The 12,776-nt window shown below is 39.2% G+C and overlaps 3 protein-coding genes across 4 annotated transcripts; 1 reads left to right on the top strand and 2 right to left on the bottom strand.

The window, feature by feature from the left end:
- Positions 1-1,789: 1,789 nt before the first annotated feature.
- LOC136952040 (odorant receptor 131-2-like) lies at positions 1,790-2,656 on the bottom strand. Its single transcript, XM_067246713.1, has one exon. The coding sequence runs from the start codon at positions 2,654-2,656 to the stop codon at positions 1,790-1,792; it is 867 nt and encodes a 288-aa protein (XP_067102814.1).
- A 990-nt stretch (positions 2,657-3,646) lies between these two features.
- On the bottom strand, positions 3,647-4,516 carry LOC136952039 (odorant receptor 131-2-like). The gene has a single exon (XM_067246712.1). The coding sequence runs from the start codon at positions 4,514-4,516 to the stop codon at positions 3,647-3,649; it is 870 nt and encodes a 289-aa protein (XP_067102813.1).
- A 2,423-nt stretch (positions 4,517-6,939) lies between these two features.
- diabloa (diablo, IAP-binding mitochondrial protein a) lies at positions 6,940-9,361 on the top strand. Of its 2 annotated transcripts, none has more exons than XM_067246358.1 (6): positions 6,940-7,127; positions 7,246-7,375; positions 7,511-7,633; positions 7,744-7,854; positions 8,069-8,165; positions 8,689-9,361. In XM_067246358.1, exons 1-6 carry the CDS (start codon positions 7,000-7,002, stop codon positions 8,889-8,891), a joined length of 792 nt encoding a protein of 263 aa, XP_067102459.1. In that variant the 5' UTR covers positions 6,940-6,999; the 3' UTR covers positions 8,892-9,361. The 2 variants fall into 2 exon arrangements, with proteins under 2 accessions (XP_067102459.1, XP_067102457.1); XM_067246356.1 differs by having other exon boundaries at positions 7,508-7,633; positions 8,689-9,359.
- Positions 9,362-12,776: the final 3,415 nt, after the last annotated feature.

Genomic DNA, 12,776 nt, shown 5'->3' with positions numbered 1-12,776 from the left:
CTCTGCTCAACCATTTTTATGCAAAACTGAAGGATCTCTCACATCAACGTAGTGACGTGTCATTGTCTCCAAGGGATTTAATTTACACCTTTTACAGTGGTTACTACATGGAGTCAGGTGGCTGAGCGGTGAGGGAATCGGGCCAAAGCTGGGGAACATTCGTCTACCTGGGGGGGGGAAGAAAGGAAAGGAGAGTGGAGAAGGGGGAAGAAGAAAAAGGATGAAAAAAGAGAAAAAAGGAGAGAAAAAGAGAAGGAAGGAATTTTTATGGCCCAGACCTAGGTACATCACCAATGTTTTTTAAATGTTGAGGTATATCAGGAATCACAATTAAAACCTTATATTTCTTTTTCTATAGACATATAAATGGGATAAAAGTGAATCCCATATATATGACTCCCTCTCTTTGGTGAGTTGTCCCCTTTTCACAGGGGAGTTGTGTCTGATTAGCTGACAGGGTACAGCAGTGTGCCCACCAGGTCACTTTAGTGGAGGGAATGGAATGAAAACCTTGCCAGCCACCTGTACGTGAAGCAGCCTGTGCCAGAATTCTGGTTTTTGAATGTTTGGTTATAGAAACATGATTTAGAAACAAGAATTTAGAATTGCATTAAACACATTCAACAGAAGGTCTATATGTTGACGCCAAAACCAGCTGATTCCACACGTGTTGTGTTGCCCCTCCCTCTGTGTGCACTTATTTGTTTGTTATTTAAGTTTTGTATTTTTTATTTCCACTGTATTTCTTTCTATTTATGTTGAGTACACACCTTCAATGTGTGTCTACAAATATTGCAAAACCTCTACTTTTTGCATCTTCTACCATGATTATCATGAATACATGAATGGAAAAGCTGGGGAACATTCGTCTACCTGGGGGGGGGAAGAAAGGAAAGGAGAGTGGAGAAGGGGGAAGAAGAAAAAGGATGAAAAAAGAGAAAAAAGGAGAGAAAAAGAGAAGGAAGGAATTTTTATGGCCCAGACCTAGGTACATCACCAATGTTTTTTAAATGTTGAGGTATATCAGGAATCACAATTAAAACCTTATATTTCTTTTTCTATAGACATATAAATGGGATAAAAGTTAATCCCATATATATGACTCCCTCTCTTTGGTGAGTTGTCCCCTTTTCACAGGGGAGTTGTGTCTGATTAGCTGACAGGGTACAGCAGTGTGCCCACCAGGTCACTTTAGTGGAGGGAATGGAATGAAAACCTTGCCAGCCACCTGTACGTGAAGCAGCCTGTGCCACAATTCTGGTTTTTGAATGTTTGGTTATAGAAACATGATTTAGAAACAAGCATTTAGAATTGCATTAAACACATTCAACAGAAGGTCTATATGTTGACGCCAAAACCAGCTGATTCCACACGTGTTGTGTTGCCCCTCCCTCTGTGTGCACTTATTTGTTTGTTATTTAAGTTTTGTATTTTTTATTTCCACTGTATTTCTTTCTATTTATGTTGAGTACACACCTTCAATGTGTGTCTACAAATATTGCAAAACCTCTACTTTTTGCATCTTCTACCATGATTATCATGAATACATGAATGGAATGGATACAATAATATAATACATGCAAATCATATGCAATGTCTAGTAGTTTATTTGTACAAATAAAACAAATACAAATCATTAAAGCAGATTAAATTGTTCTTTGCTATGTTATAGCCTACACTGTTGAAGATGCCACTGCCCCAGCCAGACTACAGTGCATGTACACATGTTCAGTGTGACTTATTAATAACTGTGAGGAAGTATGATGTGAATATGTGAACATGGTTCCTATTATACAAATACTTTTTTTCTTCTGAACCCACAAAATATAATCTCTTTCAGTGCATGGTAAAACTTTTCATCCCTTAGGCCATAAACCAGTGGACTTAGACACCTTGGGGCCAAAATAAAAACAATGTAATTAAAGTACCTGACATCGATATACAATCTCAAATCAATCTGTATTATAGCAGTCTCAACGAAGGGGCACCATAACTGTATCAGACAGAGGATCAGCTGTATACCATGTAGGATCACAGTTCTGAGACCCTTGGAGGTGGATGTCTTATTCTCTACCGACGCTTCCTTGGCAACAGACATGATTTTAACATAAATGAACACAATTGTGACAGACATGACTAGGAAGTAGAATTGGCTGACAGCAGATGTGAGGTGACCCTGCCACGGATGGATCACAAGCATCTCCAAAGTACACAACCTGTATTGCACATAGAAGACAAGAGGAACAGAGGCAAAGAACATAGAATCTGTTATGATGGCCTGTATGGAACTGAGGCTGTGGATGATGAAGATACAGTGTATAGCTCCGCGAGGAGTAGAAAGCTCTCCATGTCGCAGGGGCATGCAGATAGCCACATAGCGCTCCAGACTCATGGCTGTCAGGGTTAGTGGAGTGACAAAGGTCAACACAATCAATACAGTACAAATTATTAGACACAACCAAGCTGGCATAGTGATTCTGAAATAGATCAGGTTCAGAAGGATGTTAGTCAGAATCAGGAAAAGACTGTCAGCCAGCAGTGTATGAGCAAATAAGATATAGCGTGCATTTGTGTAAAAGATTTCTCTTCTGAAGAAAGTTAAGATGAGCAGGAAATTGATAGATAGGAAGATTCCAATTAGCACCTGCACTACCATGACATTCACATTGATTGCTTTCTGTAAGGATGTGCTAGCATTGCTCGCAGCAGTTGTGTTGTTTTCAACCATATCTCTTTGCTATAATCCACAATAATGCATTAAAACGCTATGTTACAAGATAAAGGGATCCTTTAGCCTTCCTGTAACCTAAAGACTCATCCCATAGCAGCAACACGACTGCAAGAAATAAGCACTAAAGTCCATACTCTACTGAGCCCAGAGACAATTTTCTTCTGAGATCTGCTCTGCTCAATGGTTTTTATAGGACACTGACACATCTTTCAAAGTGAGGCAGGGATTTCTCATAATCACCAAGGGGTTTTCTCTCATATTGTCAACAGTGAATGCCCATTACTGGGCCTAACCACAAACTATGCTTGTCTGAGAGTCAATTCAACAGTGTGCTTGGGGGTGGGGGGTGGGGGGGGTGGAATTGTCACCTCGGGTTAGCCTCTAGTGTAGCTCTATTTGATCATATCCAAAAGGTGGACAATGGAGGTGTTTGATACAATTCCAAGTCAATTGTGATCAAATTAGTGGGCTGCTGTCTGTCTCATTAGAACATAATTCACAACATAATACTACTGACTGGCCTCACATTTGTGAACCTCCTTGCTATATGTTTCCACAATGTTTGCAAGCACCATGAGTATCATGAAAACAGAAACTGATTGGAATCAATTATGATTCAGAAATGCAAGACATATTATATTTTATGTTTATCCAAATGCAGGGAAATAAATGCAAATCATATGCAATGTCTAGTAGTAGTTTAGTAGTTTCTTTATATTAATAAAAAAGTACAGATCATAAAAGCAGAATTGTCTGTTAAAACGTGACATTAAATCACAATTGTTTGTTGTTTGCAATGTTACAGCCTACACTTTTGAGGATGCCACTGCCCCAGCCAGACTGCAGTGCATGTAAACATGTTCAGTGTCTTTTCAATAACTGAGGAAATATGATGTGAATATGTGAAAATGGCTTCTATCGTACAAATAAATGTATTCTTCTGAACCCATAAAATATAATCTCTTTCAGTGCATGGTAAAACTTGTCATCCCTCAGGCCATAAACCAGTGGACTCAGACACCTTGGGGCCAGAATAAAAGCAATGTAATTAAAGTACCTGACATCAACATACAATCTCAAATCAATCTGTATTATAGCAGTCTCAACGAAGGGGCACCATAACTGTATCAGACAGAGGATCAGCTGGAAACCATGTAGGATCACAGTTCTGAGACCCTTGGAGGTGGATGTCTTATTCTCTACCGACACTTCTTTGGCAACAGACATGATTTTAACATAAATGAACACAATTGTGACAGACATGACTAGGAAGTAGAACTGGCTGATAGCAGATGTGAGGTGACCCTGCCACGGATGGATCACAAGCATCTCCACAGTACACAACCTGTATTGCACATAGAAGGCAAGAGGAACAGAGGCAAAGAACATAGAATCTGTTATGATGGCCTGTATGGAGCTGAGGCTGTGGATGATGAAGATACAGTGTATAGCTCTGCGAGGAGTAGAAAGCTCTCCATGTCGCAGGGGCATGCAGATAGCCACGTAGCGCTCCAGACTCATGGCTGTCAGGGTTAGTGGAGTGACAAAGGTCAACACAAGTAATACAGTACAAATTATTAGACACAACCAAGCTGGCATAGTGATTGTGAAATAGATCAGGTTCAGAAGGATGTTAGTCAGAATCAGGTACAGACTGTCAGCCAGCAGTGTATGAGCAAATAAGATATAGCGTGCATTTGTGTAAAAGATTTCTCTTCTGAAGAAAGTTAAGATGAGCAAGAAATTGATAGACAGGAAGATTCCAATTAGCACCTGCACTACCATAACATTCACATTGATTGCTTTCTGTAAGGATGTGCTAGCATTGCTCGCAGCAGTTGTGTTGTTTTCAACCATATCTCTTTGCTATAATCCACAATAATGCATTAAAACGCTATGTTACAAGATAAAGGGATCCTTTAGCCTTCCTGTAACCTAAAGACTCATTACATAGCAGCAACACGACTGCAAGAAATAAGCACTAAAGTCCATACTCTACTGAGCCCAGAGACAATTTTCTTCTGAGATCTGCTCTGCTCCATGGTTTTTATAGGACACTGACACATCTTTCAAAGTGAGGCAGGGATTTCTCATAATCACCAAGGGGTTTTCTCTCATATTGTCAACAGTGAATGCCCATTACTGGGCCTAACCACAAACTATGCTTGTCTGAGAGTCAATTCAACAGTGTGCTTGGGGGTGGGGGGTGGGGGGGGTGGAATTGTCACCTCGGGTTAGCCTCTAGTGTAGCTCTATTTGATCATATCCAAAAGGTGGACAATGGAGGTGTTTGATACAATTCCAAGTCAATTGTGATCAAATTAGTGGGCTGCTGTCTGTCTCATTAGAACATGATTCACAACATAATACTACTGACTGGCCTCACATTTGTGAACCTCCTTGCTATATGTTTCCACAATGTTTGCAAGCACCCTGAGTATCATGAAAACAGAAACTGATTGGAATCTATTATGATTCAGAAATGCAAAACATATTATATTTTATGTTTATCCAAATGCAGGGAAATAAATGCAAATCATATGCAATGTCTAGTAGTAGTTTAGTAGTTTCTTTATATTAATAAAAAAGTACAGATCATAAAAGCAGAATTGTCTGTTAAAACGTGACATTAAATCACAATTGTTTGTTGTTTGCAATGTTACAGCCTACACTTTTGAGGATGCCACTGCCCCAGCCAGACTGCAGTGAATGTAAACATGTTTAGTGTCTTTTCAATAACTGAGGAAATATGATGTGAATATGTGAAAATGGCTTCTATCGTACAAATACTTTTTTTCTTCTGAACCCACAAATATAATCTCTTTCAGTGCATGGTAAAACTTGTCATCCCTCAGGCCATAAACCAGTGGACTCAGACACCTTGGGGCCAGAATTAAAACAATGTAATTAAAGTACCTGACATCAATATACAATCTCAAATCAATCTGTATTATAGCAGTCTTTAGTCTAGTTTCACTTTATCATATCTGAAAGGTGGACAGATGTTCACCGAAAAGATTATATGTGAGTAAAAAAATGTAGATTGTATTTTTACTTGAGGTTGCAGCCTCAGTGAAATAATTTGCATAAACCCATTCATGTGACAAAAAAGGCAATCCTGACAATGTTATGAGTGACATGCATTATGTAATAAAATACAAAACAGCCATTTTTAGGCTATTGAACTTTTCATTTTGATCTTTGTGCCCTACAGTCTTGATGTGTTTTTCTTAATGGGGACCCCTGATAATAATAATGTTTATGAGTCATTAGCTAGAACTCATTAAGCTTATTTTCTTCTCAATATAATTAAAAGCTAATTAATTATTAAAAGCGTGTCATGTTGGTTACCTAATGAAGAACCTCTCTTGTTTTTGGAGAAATTTGGGGATCGTTGTTTGTTTTTCTAATGTTGTTTCTAATTAGGATTATGGTACGAGAGGGACCAAATATGTCCTAATGAGGCCGTAGAGGCTGTTTGAGCTATCTTGTGGAAACAAATCCATATATATATATATTATTTTATTTGTTTTGTCATTTGTGTTCCAAAAATATTTATGTTTTAATTGGTAAACATGGGACATGAAGAAAAAAACTGATAATATCATATGGTGATTGACATGGAGGGGTTAATTAAGACAAGAACCTTATCTGGTAATACCTAATGAGGAATTTCATCATGACCTGGAAAAACATGTCATTGAACCAAGGCCGTAGCCACGAAATATTTTTTTAATGATAATTTCATACAGCGTGCGTGGTTGCCTGTCGCAGCACATTTCTATTTTTATATCAATATATTGGGGGGTACATTTTGACCAGATTTTGACACACACACAATTATTGGCACTAACATTTACATAACCTGACTTCTTGTGCAAGACTGACGTTTCATGTGCGTAATGGATGTCTTTCTGGATATCAGTGGGCAGTTTTACAGGGACAGTAAATGGATCAATATGTTTGTGTAGCGTTGTAGGGGGCTATAACGGCAGCCTTATAAATAGTCCAGGGACCTTACGGACTCAGCAGTCCAGAAGAGAGCAAGTTGGAGTAAAGGAATAAACTTTCGGAGTAGCTTCTTGTTTTTTTTTATTTCCCCAGCAGGTGGCGACAGATAGGGCCTACTTATTTGCGGTGAAAATATATTCAGTGACAATTTTAAATAATAATTTTCGGTAAAGACCAGTTATAGAGGAGGTTGGACTAATTGTTTACGTTACGTTTACATTGACTTAGTTATAAAGGGTCCACCAAATTTAAAAGAAATGCAAGCTTTTCGTCATTGCTCGATTTGTGCTAATGGGGGAGTTCTGCAGAGTCGGACGGACTTCCTATTGCAACGGACTAACATGGCCACTCTCAAGAGGGGAGTCGTATGTGTCAATTTGTTCAGGTAAATACCGTTTCTTTGAGTGTTTTTGAGTGTATTGACAGCTTCAAGTCAATTGACAGAATTGTTAAACAAAATCCAAACATATCTTCCGCTCTGATTTCAATTTCTGTCACTGTAGGAACACAGCCAGCGTTCTTAGCAGTAGAAAGCCTTCGCGCCATGGATTGGTTCGACTCACAGATGTCACCCGCACGAGCATGGTGTCCCTGAGCGTTGGGAGTGGACTGTGCGCAGTTCCCTTCACGCAGGTAGGACTTGACCTTCTTCAATGAAAATCAAGAGAAATGACCGGAGTAAATAGCCTAAACATACCCATACTCCCCCATGTTCATCAAACACCACCCACACCAAACCTCATGTACTCTTATCTTTCTCTACAGCAGGTCGAAAACCTGTCTAATGAATCTCTTGTTCGGAAAGCGTCTTTGGTGGTTTTTGACAGTGCGAACACCTACCTTTCCCAGACCACTCTGGCCCTTGTTGACTCCCTAACACAATATGCTAAAGTAAGCAACCTTGAAGAATCGCATCACTCAGAGACTATCAAGCTTATGGCATCATTTCATCTACACACTATTTATTTATTTTGACTGTTCCGTTTTTATTGTATTCACAGGCTCTACATACACTTATTGCCCTTCAGAGACGGTACTTGGCTTCTTTGGGAAAACTGAATGCAGCACAGGAGGACTCCATTTGGCAAGTGATCATTGGCCAGCGTGGAGAGGTATGTGTACTTTTGTTAAAGACTGAAATTGTGGCAAAGTAAACGTCCTTTTCAAGATATTCTCTTAAACCACCATCTCAAGTCATTTGTGGTGTACTGTAAATAAGTGTTTCAGTCATGTAATAGAACCGGAAAGTGAAAAAGTAGCATTATTGACCACTCTTCTAGTCCCAAATAAACATTTACTAAGTTGTGATGGATCTCTGTCTGGCAGGTTTCTGACAGACTAGAAGAATGCAACCGTTTCGAATCGAACTGGATGAATGCCGTCAACCTGTGTAAACTGTCTGCAGAGGCAGCATACAGCACAGGTGTGTATAACTTTTAAACAAGCTGTGAGGTTGCTGCCATCATACCACCTGAGCCGCATTATGACTTGTGTTCAGACGTGATACCCAGTCTGGTTGTGTGGAGTCTTATTCCTACCTGTTTCCCACAGGCAGCAGTCTTCTGTCAGCGCTGTGTCCCTAACACAGACGTTAACCTGTCATTGAAGCAATAAGCTGAAATGCCTCGTTAGAAAGACCCACACCTGACATGTTTGTTGTCATCTTCTCACTGCTTTGTAGTTTACTTAGTGTGCTTCTCCGTCTTTGTAGAGCTGTCAGAGCATTGTGTGGATCATTAGGTTTTAGCCCATGAGCCTTTGTGACAGGATGGAGCTGGCACTGAAGATGTCTCAATTTCCCATTTGATGGATGAGAGAGATGATGGACAGGAGCATCTGTCTGTAGGCTTTTCTCTTCATGGATATAGATTGTGTCAACTCTCACCCCCGTCATTGGGATGGTGCAGTAAGACTAAAGGAGTTATTGTGCTTATCTTCATCTCCAGGATCTGAACATGCGTCCATCACGGCTAAGACCAACCTGCAGATAGCACAGTCCCAGGTGGAGGACATACGGAAGCTGTCGCAGGACGCCGAGAAGAAGCTGGCTGAGACCAAGGCCGATGAGATCCAGAGGATGGCAGAGTATGCTTCCTACTTGGAAAGGGGATATGAGGAGGTGCCTGAGGCCTACCTGCGAGAGGACTGAGCGAAGGGCCAGCTGATGTGAACATTCACTTTATAGAGTCTGAGGGGAGTGAGTCAGTTGTTTCACCTCAGTAAGAGGTGATACTCTGCACACTGCAGTACAGCCTCTGTGCAGTGTTTCACACCTACAACAAGTGTGCTTTACTTATTCAAGTGTGAAACAGGAGTGCTCGACTTACTCAAGAATGAAACTATACTGTAGCTGTATCGTATCATGGAGTTGATTCATAAAGGATATAGTTGGTATTGTATTTACATCTGCATATACAAATATGTTCATGGATTGTAATAGTGAAAGCTGGTTTTAATGAGTATTGATTCCCTGTATGCAAAGCTCTCAATTTTTTTTTTAACTTACCTGTTTTATGTTGTCCGATTAGTTAAATTCCACTATTCAACTATTTATTTAATTGCATTTGAAATAAAAATTCAAACTATAAACTGAATTCTACATTACTTATGTATTTTGTTTCAATTGATGAAACATGGGTGCACTTATAATAAAAAACATTTTATATATATACTTTTTAAATGGTTTATAATTGTCAAACACTTTTCATAGATTATTTAGTTTTATTTACATAATATACTGATCTGTCAAGAAAAGCAAACTCAGCAAAAGCACATGGGCAAAGATTCAATAATGAAAAAGTTGAGAGTGCATGTTAATCTGTCTTTTATGAATAGCCTGAGAGTGGGTTCAGCAAAAATGTGGCATTTGGCAAGTTTTTTATTGAGGACTTGAGTCTCTGCCAACTAGGATAACAAAATACTACTGTGGTTCTCTTGGGAAACATTCTGTTTGCAAAAGTAGATAGCATGTTGTTTGTCCCTATGTAAACTCAGCATTAAAACCTGTGACGCACCTCCCTTGCGTCTTTTGGGCTATTCATTGGTCAATCAAAAGGAGGTGCCAGATTTTTCTGTTCTTGATTCTGTAGAGCAGCCATTCCCAACCTTTTCCACTTTGCGGCCCAATTGCATAGCTCAAATATTTTTTCGCTCACCCAACAACACATTTTACATGTGAATGTGAAAATATTGTTTCATCCTTTTAAAACCTTTTTTTTCGAAATAATTTGTTCAACCTTTCGATACTTTTTACATAGGCTACACAGTGAAAGTAGAGGAGAGTGGAGCTTAACTATTGGTGTTTCGGTCATGATGAATTAAAGGCAAAATATCATTGATACCACCAGTATTTAAATCATTTACCAACACATTTAGTTTTCATATTTTAGTTTTCTTTGGTTGGCGGCCTACCAAAGAAAACTAAAATATGAAAACTAAATGTTACCCTAGTAGACCACTAGTGGGCACGGCCCAAAGGTTAGGAATCGCTGCTCTAGAGTATTACAGTTTTTCACAATTGCTAAAACACATTTCTTGAAACAGTCACCCATTTTCTCAAAACTGTAAACACAAAACCTCATCTTCAAGCACTATTTACAAAACCTATGAATCCTCTTGCAAAATGAAACTTTCGCCTCAAAACCGATTTACCTGTGCTCAAAATCAAACACTGCTCTCAAATCATAAACAAAGTGATCAAAATTATATACACTATCAAGCAGTCAGTAAACAATACACCAAAAAATAGGAAACATTGTTCAAAACATAGTTCTCAGGGAGAACTATAAAATTTTTACTTAATCTCAAAACAAATTTCATATTTATCCGTCATTGTCTTTTGATGAACAAAAACATGTTCTATCATAGTAGCTAAAAATTGATCCGAAATTACTACTCTGCTTTGCTCTTTGCAATTGTTTTGTTCTTTCTCCTCCTCTACACCCCTATACAGTACTGTACCCTGCATCTCACTAGTCACAACTCACTCTTGTACTTTGTTGATATGAACCTGCAACCAGTCAAAATCTATTGAGCAGTCAGTACTGTTACTATAACAAATGGAAAGCACAATGTTCAGGGCCATACAATTTGTTCATTGTACAGTATACAGCCTACAATGCACTATACTACAGTATGCAATACTGAAAGGGACAAAAATCAAAGGAGTAAACACGTGATCAATGTGCTTCTTCTTGTCTTTGGGCTAGGTTAGGCCAGAGCACTTTGTCGACATCACAAGCAATATTTTCCCACCTTCAACCACCTGTTTGCTCTCTGAAATGGCTTATATTGGTTGTGTCACATCATTTGAAACAAGTGAAATCAATTTTGAGTGGTTGTGTTTAGTCAATTACATGTTTTCTCTATTTGTATTTGATTGTTGACATTATTAGTTATTACCTTTAAATAATGCTATTAGTTATTTTAAAGTGGGACATAGGACAGAATGAAATCAGGAAAACAGACAACACTGGGTTGGGTTTTATCTGTGCTTATTTACTCTCAAATTATATTTAAAAGCCAAAAATAGGTGTCAGGTGGCTGAGCGGTGAGGGAATCGGGCTAGTAATCCGAAGGTTGCCAGTTCGATTCCCGGTCATGCCAACTGACGTTGTGTCCTTGGGCAAGGCACTTCTCCCTACTTGCCTCGGGGGAATGTCCCTGTACTTACTGTAAGTCACTCTGGATAAGAGCGTCTGCTAAATGACTAAATGTAAATGTAAATAATTTAACACATTAAGGTTGAAAGAAATGTTATTCTCCACTGTACCTGCAGATGGCGATCTAAATCCATTACAAAAAGGCAAGTCTGTGCATTGATGCTGTCTGCTTACAGTCATATCAAACAAACAAACACCAAATAGTACACACACACTGTACTGTTAGATAATGTAACAATGTGCATACGACATGAGATTATATTGATGACATGTTGTGGTATTGGAGTGTTTCGTTTTTTCATTTCCTTCATATTTTGGTTTCACATACTGTATGTCTTCTAATGTCAAGTCAGTCTGCATAGGGATGGTTTATAGAGAGTTCAATAAGGAAACCCTATTCAAGCTGTAAAACAAAGTGTGTAGCGTCAGCAGAGGGATAACCTCCCCCTGCTCGTAGATGACCAAGCCTTGGCAGGGATAAGAGACCACAGGGGGTGGGATGTAGGGGGATGAGGTGTACCGAGTTGGTTCACCAATGTTGGGGGGGAGGAATGTTGAGTTTAACAAAAGACTGTTTTCACAGTCTGTAAAACCAAATGCTCCAGACAGGCTGTGTGGATGTTCACCTACAAGTCACAGGAGAGGTGGTGCCAACATTTTTCCCCTGACAGGCAAGAATTGTAGTAACGCAATCAGAGGAACATTCCACTGAGCAATATTCCAGCGAGGTTGTCACATAACAACCAAGGTTATATACCATAAAAACGTCGAAACATTTCTACTATTAAAGCTATAATTGGCCTCTGAAGCCACATTTTAGCATTGTGCTACTCACAAGCCCATGGTATTTTAAATAATTTGTAAGTATTTAAATAAACTACTGACTACAATGCATTAAATTAAATTAACAAATGTGATTGATCATCTCATTAACGTATCCCCCTGAGGCTGTCAACAGCACTGAGACCACATAACATCATATGAATTGAACACAACCAAAGTGGTCCAGGGCAGGTGATTGATTGTAGAAAATGGCACCTCTTTTACTTAGAGATTGAAGATATAAATAACACCTAAGAGGTGTAGGGAGAGAGGGAGGGATGGGGCTGAGTGGCAACACAGCATGGGTCATGCTTTAATCACAGCAAGGCTGAGTTGTGGCCCTATGGTGGAGAGAGGAGTGTGACAGGGTTAAATATTGCAGGAGGGATCCCTACAGTTAATGCTTCCCTAAGGAGACACAGGGAACTGGAACTAGCACAGGCGATGGATGAAGATATCAACACAGGCCACAGTTGAGTGATAGCTGTAAATAAGGAAGACAGTATTACTTGGCTGTGCACAGATTTGCTGTCATACAATCCATTTATTAT

The sequence above is a fragment of the Osmerus mordax genome, chromosome 11, assembly GCF_038355195.1.
Source record: "Osmerus mordax isolate fOsmMor3 chromosome 11, fOsmMor3.pri, whole genome shotgun sequence".
Classification (NCBI taxonomy): Eukaryota; Metazoa; Chordata; class Actinopteri; order Osmeriformes; family Osmeridae; genus Osmerus; species Osmerus mordax.
Note: the sequence above shows the minus strand (reverse complement) of the source record. Positions and strands in the feature narration are given on the sequence as shown.